The sequence below is a fragment of the Clinocottus analis genome, unplaced genomic scaffold (assembly GCF_023055335.1).
Source record: "Clinocottus analis isolate CAN_PGR_092001 unplaced genomic scaffold, fCliAna1.0.p SCAF_9, whole genome shotgun sequence".
NCBI lineage: Eukaryota > Metazoa > Chordata > Actinopteri > Perciformes > Cottidae > Clinocottus > Clinocottus analis.
In genome coordinates, this window is record NW_027176251.1 from 7,322,511 (window position 1) to 7,335,771 (window position 13,261).

General features: G+C 47.7%; 1 protein-coding gene across 6 annotated transcripts; it reads left to right on the forward strand.

Annotated features, from left to right (window-relative positions):
• The first annotated feature begins 689 nt into the window (after positions 1-689).
• On the forward strand, positions 690-12,790 carry atn1 (atrophin 1). Of its 6 annotated transcripts, none has more exons than XM_068569405.1 (10): positions 690-939; positions 2,754-2,890; positions 3,371-3,472; positions 3,916-4,035; positions 4,217-7,032; positions 7,138-7,354; positions 7,495-9,070; positions 10,612-10,779; positions 10,980-11,160; positions 12,026-12,790. In XM_068569405.1, the coding sequence occupies exons 2-10, from the start codon at positions 2,864-2,866 to the stop codon at positions 12,057-12,059; spliced, it is 5,241 nt and encodes a 1,746-aa protein (XP_068425506.1). In that variant the 5' UTR covers positions 690-939; positions 2,754-2,863; the 3' UTR covers positions 12,060-12,790. The 6 variants fall into 6 exon arrangements, with proteins under 6 accessions (XP_068425506.1, XP_068425509.1, XP_068425508.1 ...); XM_068569408.1 differs by having other exon boundaries at positions 10,612-10,755; XM_068569407.1 differs by having other exon boundaries at positions 7,498-9,070.
• Positions 12,791-13,261: the final 471 nt, after the last annotated feature.

Sequence of the window (13,261 nt, forward strand, 5' to 3'; positions counted from 1 at the left end):
GGCAGCAGGCAGACAGACAGGCAGGCGGGGAGCCGCTGGACAGACCACAAATCACACAACAGAGGGCACAATTTAATTGTTCGTTTCTCAATTGTTTAATTATTCCAAGACCAGTTGTCTTTACAATGCATTAGGATAAGGCTGCGTGTATTTTCTCTTCAGCCCACCTTTCATCTCGTTGAAATAAGTGCGACATGAGAACAAAGACCCATTGGACACTTCCCCTTCAGGGTTTGTCGCGAGACGAAGCCGAACAGCGAGTTATTCCGTCTGAAGCAGAGTCTCTCCATACAGTAAAGGTGACTCTGGAGGGACTCGGCAAGAGAGAGAGAGAGAGACCCTCCCTCTTGATCCCCTCCCTCTTCACAGTTTTGGCCCTCTCCCTGCGCCTCTCTTCCTCCTTCTCCCTGCCTCACTACTCCCTCCTTCTCCTCTTCCTCCTCCTCTATCCTCCCCCTCACTCCTCATGCAAATCACGCCCTCTCCTCTCTCCCTTTCTCTCACCCGACGTGCATCTCTCTCTGGCTCACCCCTCCGCTAAAAAAAAATTGTGACTGGAAGACCGGAGAGGGGATATAAAAAAAGAAGAAAAAAGTGCAAGTCGTCTTAGAGGAAGAGGGGGAGTAAGCAGGGTGGGAGAGGGAGGGGGGCAAAAAAAGAAAAAAGGGGGCGAAAGGGGGTGGGGAAGAGGCGAGGGTACGCATCAATTTGTAGTCTTCAGTTGGCACCCCTGTTTTTTTCCTGCAACGAATAGAAAGAGGTTCGTCTGCATTATTGTTATTATCGGTCCCCGTTGCAATATGAGCCAGCACAAGCCTCTGTTGACAGACGCCTGGGCTCTGAGGTGTGCGTGTCAGCGTGCAACATAAAACGACAAAACAGAGTGAGAGAAAGGAAAGGGAGAGTGAGAGTGAGAGCACGCATCGCTGGATACCATAGGTAAGTGAAAGGGGGAAAAATGGATGCTTATACTGTTTATTTGGGGCTATTCCTGCTGGCCACGTTTGTCCTCTCCCTCCCATTTTTTCCTTTGTGCTTTAATTATCGTCATACTCCTGCGTTGTGGCTAAAATTGCGTCCCGGTGAATTAATGGTAATAGGGTGCACGACGCGCACCCACATTCCAGCGAGGAAAAGGGAAGGGAGAGCCGGTGCGAAATGCCATGATTCGCCATTCCATATCATCTTTCTTTTTAGGATGTGCAGCGTCTGGAAAGCAGCACCGCACGGGCATCCATTCTGATTGTGAACATGTATGTACCGCTGAACACGACTCTGCCCGTCGGAGGTGGACCGTGTTCCCCGGTGCTAGTCTGAGAGGTAGCTTTGGCCAGTCTCCTCTGCGTGTGTATCAATAACATTTCGCAGGAAGAAAGAAGAAAGAGTCGTTGCAGTGGCTCGCTCGCTCGCCGGTGATGTAAGCAGAGCAACTGCATGCTGCTGCTTTGCATCGCATGCAGTGGTCAAATTTGTTGATAATGCATATTGGCTGTGTGCAGCGTGCAAGCGGACTAGTCGTTTTGATGCTGTTGCATGTTGGTAATGTGTTTGCGTCCTGGTTGTTTACTGACCATAACCAGGGACCTGCTGCCAGTGGACCACAGACAGGCCAGTAGCTGCCACCTGTAACTGAGATGCTTTATGTACACAGTAACCCACTGGGCCCTGGATGATTCCTGCGTGATAAACTTAGTCATATGTGTGTTAATTAGACTCACTATTGCCTATAAATACATGTGCCATGTTTTTCTATTCTGCATATGAAGTATGGACAGTGATTTTACTCTGATTGGATCAGTCACTGCAGCATGCACTAATAATTAATGCATAGCCATGTGTAGTGGAGCTGCTACGGGGATTTACGGGATTCAAACACACAAATATTTGGATGTGGCTCCTATATTTACCGGCTGCATAAGAGAGTGTACAACAGCTCTTCTTACTGCTCGGCCAAATATATCTTTTCTTCTTACATCCAGTGGCATGGACTATTTATATCCTCATTCAATATACATGAGCCATTTTTTCATCATAGTTGTACATGAATGAATGGATTAGGCCGGTCCCTGCAAAGTAGTCCACCTATGTTGTGAGGCACACCCAAATGGATGAAGGATCTTGGAACTGTGCATTTCCCTAATGGCTGGCTGAGTGGATAAATAAGAATGAGATTCTGCCAGCCATAACCAGGTCATGTGGGTTAACCACAAGTAGCTGTGGGTTTTGGCTGTTGTGGTGAAGGTGGAAGAAGGGGGTGGTGGGAGTGGGGGGTGTGGTCCCATATCCTCAAGATGTTTGAGGGAGTCTTCTGCAGGCCACCATCCAAAATGCAGTCAAACAGTCTTTTCTGCTCTGTTCTTTCTTTTTCTGCTTGTTTCGACGTTATAGTATTCAATGAACACCACTCAGACCAGTGCATTCTGGTAGTGCGAGCGGGTTAACCAATTGTGCATGTGGATTTCTTTGCTGCCGGGGTAAAAACAGAAGGCAGAGAGGAAACAGTTTGGAGCGCAGTGAAAAGCAGTTGTTTCGATACAGTGTGAAGCATGCTGGGAATGTAAATCTTTCAACAGTGCTTTTGCAGTTTTAAACTCAGATGTTTTCATAATGTCACAGTTGTACACATGGTGCAGATAGCAAACAGCATTGTTTCACACTGTATTCGTAGTAATGTTCTTCAGCAAAACATTGGATTCTCTGAAGGATGCAGATAAATATTGAATAATGCCTTCTTTGTTTATGCTTCTTTTCAGGTTTTGGTAGCTCTCATGGTGTAACACACAGCCCAATCAGTAACCAACAGAAGCCAGTTCAGTCCCTGCAATGGCTTGTGTTGTAAAATGGTCATTTTAAAGAAGAAATAATGAAAACACGGACACACAAAGAATCGGTATGAACAAGGCTTATATACATTTTTTCATTGAGGTCAGGGATCGTTTACCTGCCTAAAGTAGTACATTTGGGAGTGTGTCTACACCATAATTAGTTAGATATGTGATACCATTAAAATAACCTAGATGACTAAGATGTATTTTTTTCATTTGGTTGTAACAGTCCACATTTACGTTTCATTCTTTCTTCTGCTTACAATTCCTTTCTCTTGGTCTTTCTCTCTATTATGGCCTGTTCTTCTTTTCACCTCCCTCACATATTTTATTCTCCACTTGTTGTTCTTTCTACATCGCAACTTGATTTGAACATATTTGATTTCTTTTATTATCATGTATGGACTCTTATTTTCCCCACATTCAACACATCTCATAATTATCTCTGCATGTCTGCGTACACCTGTAATTCTTCATTATTTTAACATGTAATGCTTTCCCATCCTGTCCATATCTTGCTCCTTTGCTGGACTCTGGGTTTGCAGATGCCCATGCGCAGTGGGCGCCGGCGGGGGGCGAGTGAGGAGAGACGGGGCAGACGCCCGCACACCAGCCCCACTCGCCCTGAACGCAATGATAGACAGACGGTACCTCTTATTTCCTTTTTTTCTCTTCTGTGTCGTTGTTTTAGCCATACATTTATGTGTGTGTGCAAGTACAAGAGTCTTGAGCAATGGAAAACGGTCCCTGTATATTTTATTGTGTGTGTGTATTGAGAGTATGTGTGTGTGCTGTCAGTGCATGAGTCATCAGTATGATTGCTACAGATGTACCCTTGCAGGGTCAGTATTGTTAGATAGTGTGTTTTACATTATAGCACTTTGAAATCTTTGATGTTTAATGTTTGACACTGATGTGTGTGTGTGTGTGTGTGTGTGTGTGTGTGTGTGTGTGTGTGTGTGTGTGTGTGTGTGCGTGCCTGCATGCATGCATGCATGCATGCAAGTGTAGCTTTGTTCTAAAAACAGTCATAGGCTTATTAGGGATTCAAAAGCATCACTACAGAATTAAAAGTCTTGTGTTGTTTTAGCAAAGAGGTGCTGGTGAGGAATTGGCTGGAAATCGCTTCAGTCGCAGATCACAAGGGCATGATTCATCAGAGAGTGAGGGGGAGGAACTTGTGTCTCCTCCAAAGAGGCAGAAAGTTCAGGTTTGTGTTACATTGCATCAACCTGTTATATAAAGACTAATTACAAAGCTTTGATTCAGCTAAATTGTCCAAAAAGTAATTGTCTAAACTGTTAAGAGTTTTATTTTTGGCTTCTACAATCTGACCATGTTCACAAAATTCATATTTTTACCTCATCCTGAAATGCTCTTTTTTTTGTCAGGATTCGGCCTCAACCCCAAACCCTCCAACATCAACTCACTCGACTGACAGCTCGGCTCCTTCTACTGTCCCACCTCCAACCTCAGTTGCCAGCCAATCCCGTGAGAGCGACAATGAAGATGGCCAATCCCAGGGCAGTAGGAGTTCAGTTGTAGGGAGCCTGGCTAATAGTAGCAGTAGTCTGAGCAGTGGGCGGGATATAGACCAGGACAATCGCTCTTCGTCCCCAAGTCTCTCCGCTTCCCCTTTGGGTAGCCTGGACTCTGATTCGGATGGGCCCGACTCACCAAAGCAGGGAGAGAGGGAACGAGAGAAAGGCAAGGAGGGAGGAGTGGGGAAGGTGGCGGGAGACGATAGGAGAGCGCAACGAGAGGGCAGAGGGGAGGAGTCCTGCGGGGACGGAGAAAAGCGGGAAATGGATGCCCGAATTGAAGACTGTCCATCTCTTAAGCCCTCCTCCACTCCCTGCTCATCCTCTGGTCTGACTCCTTCTCTACGGGCAACAGGGGATTCATCGAACGACAGCAATAGCGGTAGGAAGTCCTATTTCTCCCTGGACTCCAAACTAATGTGTAAAGTTGAGTACGGTGGACCGACGGGCGTTGACGGTGCACTTAGTGGCAGCAGAATGAATTCCAAAGCCAGCACGCAGTGTGTGACCAAGACCACTATCCCGGGAGGAGATTTTTCCCATAGCAGCCCCAATATTCCCCACTCTTTACCCCCTCCTCTTCCTCCTCCACCTGCACTGAAGCCCTTGGAGCTCGGGGGACAAAACCTGCCTGCTGAGGTTAAGTTAGAAAGAGACAAAATAGAAAAGGCAGACAAAATTCTGGACAAGGCTCAGTCGACTCCTCCTTCTCTGTTGCCACAGACCGGCCCCCAGCAGCCGTCCCAGCCTCAGACCCAACCCTCCGCCCACCCTCACCACTACAGCTCCACCAGCTGGCAGGGTGGTACAGCCACCGGTTGCCAGGGGAGCTGGGGATACACCCGTTACCCTGGCAACCACCACCCACACCAACCGCAGCACCAGCCCCCCGTGCAGCAGCAGCAACTTCCTTCTGTTTACAACCCGCCATCCTCTCGCCACTCCTCCTCCCACCCCTCTTACCTCCCCCATCCTCACCCCCAACCCCACAGGGAGTACCTTCCCAGGTACGCTGGAGGGGGAGGGGACAGAGAGAGGGGGGCTGCAGGAGAGAGGGAGAGGGGAGTGAGGGGGGAGTGTGTGGGGAGGGAGATCAACAGGGAGTTCTCTGCTCCCATTGGCAACAGCAGCAACAATAGTAGTAGCGGGAATAACAGCAATACTGCTTGTGGTGGGATGGGTGGGTCCAACAGCATCCAAGGCAGGGAGTTTGGGGGTCTGCCAGTGGGTCAGAACCGGGATTTCCAAGGTTCTGGGAGGGATGGACCTAACCTCGGACCTGAAAGAAGAGACTTTGGTCCAGGTTTCAGAGACAGGGAGCGAGAAAGAGAAAGGGAACGAGATGCAGGGAGGGAGTTTCCTATGCCAAACCAAAACCAGAGTAGAGACTTTGGGCCCAACGGAACTGGAGGTGGGCATCCCAGAGACAAAGATGGAGGCAGATGGGGTGAGTTTGGGGTTCAGACAAGAGAGGTTGTAGGCAACAGTATCCCAAACAACAACTCTCTTTCCCAGGGAAACCCCCCAAGTTCAACCGGCGGGCTACCTGCCACCCCCATGCTAAACCGTGACCCACCTGCTTCACCCCAGAGCAACCCAAGTCACCCTTCCCTTCCCCCGCATCCCCACCCACATCCCCCAAACTCATCCAGCCGAGACTTCCCCCCTTCCATGGACCAGGCACAAACCCCTCCCTCTGGAGCAGACCACTTTCACAGAGAGTATCCTCCCACAGGAGGAAAGGACTTTCCTGCTGGGGCTCCTGCTTCCACTGGCACAAATCGAGAGTACCTCAGCCCCCCTCGGGTGACTCCAAACTTGGGAAGAGAGTATTCTGGGCCTGTAGGAACCCATCACCCCCACCCACCTCACCCCCACTACCAGTCTGGGCCTAGAGAAAGAGAGAGAGACTCAAACCTGCGAGATTCTGCTTTGTACCAAAACCGTGGAGGGCCAAATCAGCCTCCTGCACTTTCTCCTTCTTCTTCCAGCCATCATGGACACCCTCCAAATACTCCATATGCCCCACCACCACCTCAGCCACCTCTAGCCCCACCTCAGACCTCGCACACCCAGCCACCCCCATCAGGTATGGCCCCCAATGTACGTCCCCCACACTATCAGTCCTCCGCCCAGACTCCTCCCACACCTCTATCTCCATTACCCAGCCCATCCACCAATCAGATGGGAGGCTTCTCATCTTTTCCTCCTGGCTCCTCCTCTGGACCCAACATGCCCCTACCCGGGCCAGGTGCGTCACCTGGATCGCGTCCCTCCCCTTTCCATGGTACTTTGAACAGCCACCCTCCCTTCAGTGGAACGTACCACTCCAATGGGAGTGGCAGTAACATGGCTAACAGCAATAGCAACAGTAGCGCACCCAATAGCAGCAATACCAACTCGCTCTCACCTCAAAATGTCTTAAAAGGACCTCCACCTCTTAGTAACTCGGCCAACAACAACAACAGCGTTTCGACCCCTGCCTCCAGTTCTTCACTCCCTGGTGGAGATGGGCATTTGGATTCGGGTCCACCTCCCACACCTGTTATCAAAGAAGAACCAATAGAAGAAAGGGAGGAGACTGAAAGCCCACCACCGGTGTTGAGAAGCCCTTCTCCTGAACCCAAACCTGTAGACATCCCCATCCACGCCAGCCAATCAGCCAGGTAAAGTCAAAACAACATCATCATCCTGTTTGAGGTGATGATGATGTGACTCTCACTCCTAGAGGGTGTAATGATATTTTACTCTGCTGTGTCACTTGTGTCCAGGTTTCACAAGGTCCTAGACCGTGGCAGCGGGAATTCCTGTGCCCGCAGTGATGTCCTCTTTGTCCCGTTGGACGGCTCCAAACTGTGGAAGAAGAGGAATGAGGTGATTGAAAGGGCTCGCAGGGAGGTCGAGCAGCGAGCCAGAGACCTGAGAGAAAAAGAGAGGGAACGGGAGAGAGAGCGTGAGCGTGAGAGGGAACTGGATCGACATCTACAGGTGTGCACTTTCAAGAGTGATAATTATGCAGCACGTCAGATTTTATGGATTTGATGTAGATAACTGTTCGTTTTAACGGGACGGAAGTAAAGCCGATCAGGACTGATGTTATTTACTGTCTTTTACTGTTTTCTCTGCAGCAGCAGAAGGACATCAACGCCACTGGAGGGGGTCGCCAGGGCTCCTCACTCTTCTTTCCCTCTTCATCTTCTATCATCCTCGACCCATCTTCTTCCCCTGGAAACTCTGTCTCCCATCCTCCGCCTCACCCCCAGCATCATCCCTCACACCCGCATGCTCACCTTGCTCAAGCCCACCATCTCCACCCATCTCTCGCTCACTCCATCCCCCACTCCCTCCTTATGCCATCCATGGGTGGGACATCAACAGTCGTTGGCCCTCAGGGAGCCCTGGGAATAGGTTTAGGAGGTCCTTATCTGGGGCCTGACACACCAGCGCTAAGAACCCTGAGCGAGTATGCTCGCCCTCATGCTATGTCTCCACTCGGGGCAGCAAGTCGTGCCCAGGCACACCACGCGCAAATGCACCATGGCCATCCCCACGTCCACCCCTCATTTTTTCTTCCTCAGTTCCAGAATCATGGTTTAGGCCACCCACATCACTTGCCAACTGATGCAGCTACAGCTGCAGCCATCTTGGGTTTTCTGTATGGTGGCAGCCTTGAAGGGGGTCCAGGTGTTGGAGGCCACGCTGGAATGGCAGGAGGCCCAATACCTGGAGGGATTGGGGGTGCGGGATTCGGAGGAGTCGGCTTTCCTCATGCAGTGGCTGCACATCGAGAACGAATGAAGCAAGGATTTGAATTTAAGAGTGACGACCGGATTTACCAACCAGGAGCCATGACTGATCACGCTGCTTTTGCCCTTGCTCACTCTCACTCTCATGCCCATGCTCATGCCCATGCTCACGCCCATGCTCATGCTCACGCCCATGCCAATGCCCATGCACATGCACACGCACATGCACACGCACATACACATGCACATGCGCACTCCCTGCTACTTGGAGGAGGTGCAGCAGGAGCTAATGAGGTGACACTCTATGGCACTCCTCCTCCCTCGGCTCCCACTGGCCCCCAACACCTCCAAAGCCCGACCCTTGCCCCAGTAACTCGACCTCCGAACCCTTCTGCCCCTCCGTCCCTGTCCAATCCACCAACTTCATCTCTCCTAACACCCTCTATTCCCTCTCACCCATCATCCGCACCACCGGCTGCCCCCCCAGCCCCAGCAGGCCCTGCTGCTCCTCCGCCAGCTCCTCCTCCACCTGCTCCACCAACGTCCAATGCCTCCTCACTTCATCACCCGGTCCCCCATTCTTCTTTTCCCAGCTCCCTGTCCTCTCATCTGCCACCAGCCACTGCTCCAGCCGCTCCCCCTGAGAACTACCCCACTCCCACTCGCTCTCCCGCCTCCTATGAGCGGGACAGGAGTGGGGAAAGAGAGCGGGAGAGGGAGAGAGACACGGCAGCTTTGCCGGCCTTTGGGGACAGAGAGCGAGAAAGAGAAAGGGAGAGAGAAAGAGAAAGGGGAGGAAGTGGTGGAAATGGAGGAGGAGGAGGAAGTGGAGGAGGAACGGGAGGAAATGGAGGTGGAGGAGAGAATCTGGGGCGTCTTCAGATGTTAAACGTGACACCTCATCATCACCAGCATTCACACATCCACTCACACCTTCACCTGCACCAGCAAGACACAGGTACTAACCACTTCTGATACAAATGCTGTTATTATCAGTAGAAACAGCCTTTATGTTATCTAGACCTGTTACTATGAACACATTTTGTAGTTAAGAATGCATTGTTAATAGTTGACACATGCTTGCGATAAGGCTTCATATTCTATTACCATAGATCTCCATTATTGTCACGAGCCTCACCGTTGTAGTGGAAGACACAGTCCTTCTTTAGGATGGGTGTTGTAGTTTATATGGAGTCAATCCCACATGCAACATGCTGCAGTGTAGGCTGGATTGACACACCACATGTGTCTTAATCCGTTCTGTTTGACAAAACAGAACAGCAGATTTAGTTTTTTAATAAAATAACTAAGTAATAGGCTTGGGGTTGTTTTCCACCAGCAGGGCAAAGAACTGCTATTTGTTGGAATTGTGGACAGTAAGAGAAAGAAAAGCCAGCCTTATCATTTAACTTAAATTTGAATAGTTTTATATATTCAATTAGTTAATCATTAAAGACAGGTTTTCTTAGATTTCAAGTGATATTGGGTCATAGTTTTCTCCGAGTTATCTGACTCATTTGTTCAAAAGTTCTAAGCTTTAAAATTAAAAGTCCCTAAAGAGATGTTAGTTTACTCAGATCTCAGTGTAGTAACACCAATCAGCAGAAATGTATGACAACAATCAAAAGACTTTTTGACTTTAATAAAATTAAAACCTGCTTATTTGGGGTGTCAGGGTGGGGTAGTGGTTTGCATGGTTTCTCACAGTAAGAGAATGTATGGTTTTACCTGACGACCAGCTTGGGCCCTTGTGTGTGGAGTTTGCATGTTCTCCCCATGTCAGTGGGGGTTTCTCCTGTTTCCTTCCCGTCCAAAGACTTGCAGGCTAGGTTATTTAGGTTAATTGGTGACTCTAAATTGCCTGTAGGTGTGAATGTGAGCATGAATGGTTGTCTGTCTTTATGGCCCAATTCTAAACTGGTTCATGCAGCCTCTCCCGTCTCAAATCCACTCGGAGGGTCCGCCATATATAGTGCCATCCCAAACCAGTTAGCGGGGAGTGGAAGGGGGTTATAAAACTCTCAGAGTCAGTCCACGCATCAACACTGATTTAACCAGCGGCCCCTACTGACCTCGAGCAACGCCATTACAAACAGAGGAAGGTGTTGGGACCGGATTGGAATTGGGCCAATGTTTCAGCTCCGTGATTGCCTGGCGACCTGTCCAGGGTGTACCCCGCCTCTCGCTCAATGTCAGCCGGGATGGGCTCCAGCCCCCTGCAATCCTGTAAAGGATAAGCTGTAACAGATAATTGAAGGATGAAAATAGTATTTGGATTTCACAATTAAACTTCAGCGAAAGCCATTATGTTCACTGACTCCGCACTGCCTCCAGAATCCAGATTTCTTTGACTTTGTCTCAGCTGCTCATGTGTTGCCAAGAATCAGACATCTCTCAAATGTAGCATAATGTAACAATGTTAATGTGTGCATTATCTTTGTTATAATTTGACTCTTATTAAATATCTCCTGTATTTCCTATTACATCACTGGCATCCAGCGACGGGCGGGGTACACCCCCTGATGGACCCGTTGGCGTCGGGGTCTCCTTTGACACGCCTCCCTTACCCAGGAGCCACACTAGGCACCCCCATCCTGGCTCACCCCCTCACTGACAGCGAGGTGCTCCGCCAACAGCTGTTCGGTGAGGAGAAGGCTCCTCGTCCATGTACTTGTTCAGTTTTTCTCTCTTAAAAACTCCACAGTGCTTAAAACGTTTATGAAGAGAGTTTTTGAAAATGATGACGATGATTGACCTTGGGATCCTTTCGGCTCCATTATTTCTCCATTTTCCTTTTCGTATCCTCTTTTCTCTTTCTCTTTTATCCTCTTTCCTCTTCCTCTTTTTTTTACTTTTTTTTTTTGCAGGTGCTCCTTTCCGTGACCTGCCCCAGCCGTCCTCCCTCACTGGTCCCATGTCGGCAGCCCATCAGCTCCAGGCCATGCAGCAGGCCCAGAGCACAGAGCTGCAGATCCAGAGACTGGCCCTGGAACAACAGTGGATCCATCACCATCACCACCACTCCCTTACCCAGGACGAGTATTACAGGTACGGAGGCTGTTTTGGGCCTCTGTTAATGCAGCAGAGACAATATTCTGTTTCCATTATTTTTTTGTCTAATAATGTCTCAACAAGATGTCACGGTGCTGTCTTCGTTTTGCTCAACAAACAGTGCAAAGTCCAAAGATGTAAATTAACTATGATATAAGAAAAAGAAAAGCAGAACATCTTTAAATTTAAGAAATTGGAACCAGAACAATACAATTACTTAAACAATTAACCATTTATAAACACAGTTGTAGATCATTTTTGCACTATCCTAAAAATGAGACAAAAGTTCTTCTCAGGTTAAAACCTGACCCAAGACCCAAATATATGTTTTATATATTTCATCTTTAACTTATCATTAGCTCACCAGGTTAATACAATTCAATGGCTAAACTATTTTCCCTCTCCCCATTGTAAATCTACTTAGGCCAATAACTTTCATGGTTGGGAGAGACAAACAACAATGGCCTAAATTTGACACAACGCTGGATACTTTATTGGGAAGCGTCAAGTAGCAGAAATTACATTTTGATCAACTTTTAACAAGTTGTAATCAGTGTTTGAGTTGAAAAACAACACAGATTAATAACACTCCTACCCAAGGTCAGTAATACTGACATTTGGCAGCCTTGGGTGTGTGCACAAACTGTTGATTAGTTTGTTACAAATAGCCTGTAAAAGCCAGCTTGGCTGTGCGGCTTGGGGTGTTTGAGAAATGTTTGTTACCTCTGTGCATATTTGATTCCTGAGAAAAGCAATCTATGGATTCAAATACAGCTTTAAGAATGTATCCCCAAAACAGCCATTAGCTTTGACCTTTCACTTCAAACTGCACTCTAACATGATTTCTCCTTTGACCTTTTAGTCACCTGAAGAAAGAAAGTGACAAAACCCTGTGAGGGAGGGGCACGACAAAGAGCAGCATGGAGAAAAACGAGGGAGAATGTGTGCAAAATGAAACGCAAAAGAAAAGCACTAAAAACAACGAAGGAACAAAGACTAGAATTTAAAGCTGGACTAATGGACGAGGTATCCAGTGAAGAAAACAAGAAGATTTTTGAAGGACTAACAAAAGAGAGAGGAGCAAATGTTGCGTGAAAATGTTGCACACAGTCCCTGCTAACTGCACCATGTTGAAGATCCAGACTCCGGCGCTTCCCTACATAATGTTCTCAAACTCCAGTCCTGTTTTGTATCGTGCTCTGTACAGTATATTAGATGGGGGAGGCAATAGTGAAGTACAGTATGTGTAAAATACTTGATGCCAGAAGGAATGTGTACATGAGTCTCTTTTATGTCATTGCATGTAGCTAGGCGCTTATTCTGAACTGGTGGAACTTTTGGTTCTATTTTTAGTAATTACCCCCTCTTTTGTATCTGAGGGGCGTTCTATATGCATGAGACCAGCAATTTAGTGTTATGTTATGTTTATTATCAATAGTATTGTTATTATGATTAATGTTGTCTGTTTGTTGATAATGATATAATTATATATACAGTACATATTATTTGTATTATTTTTTTACATTTTCATGGTATGGCCGTCGGTTTTTATTTTTATTTTCAATTTACCTTGTGAAACAAGATGCAAATGAAGGCAAAAAAATCTGGAAATAAATTATAATCTTTTTTTGCTAGTCTCTGGCGTGTTCATGTGTGCGCTATACCACCCCCCCCCCCCCCTCCCCACATACATTCAGACTATTTGCCCCGTCTTTGTTTTATACAAGTCATTCATGCACAAAGCATATCAAATTCCTGACTCTCCTCCCCCTCCCCCTCTCTCTTTCTGACTCCCCCCTATTTCTCTCCGTCCCTCCCTCTCTTGGTTGAGTGTAGCTAATAGGAGACACATGGGATGAGTGTGAGACATGGGAGTTGAGGCGCTCCAGTGAACACCAGCCACCCTGTAGAGAGAGCATTCCTTACTGCACAGTAAAAATGAAAAGAAAGAAATATATATATATATATATATATATATATATATATATATATATATATATATATATATGAAGAGAAATGAGAAATAAGAAAGAAAGGAGGAGCTGTGAAAGTGTGATTTACTGCTGAAGGCTCAGGGCTGTGTGTGTTCTCGCCGTGT

Excerpts from the sequence above, each read along its gene's own strand:
- atn1 (XM_068569405.1), top strand. The coding sequence starts at position 2,864 with ATGAAAACACGGACACACAAAGAATCG. Across the intron at positions 2,891-3,370 it reads CACGGACACACAAAGAATCG|ATGCCCATGCGCAGTGGGCG; the intron begins GTATGAACAAGG and ends CTGGGTTTGCAG. Across the intron at positions 3,473-3,915 it reads AACGCAATGATAGACAGACG|CAAAGAGGTGCTGGTGAGGA; the intron begins GTACCTCTTATT and ends GTGTTGTTTTAG.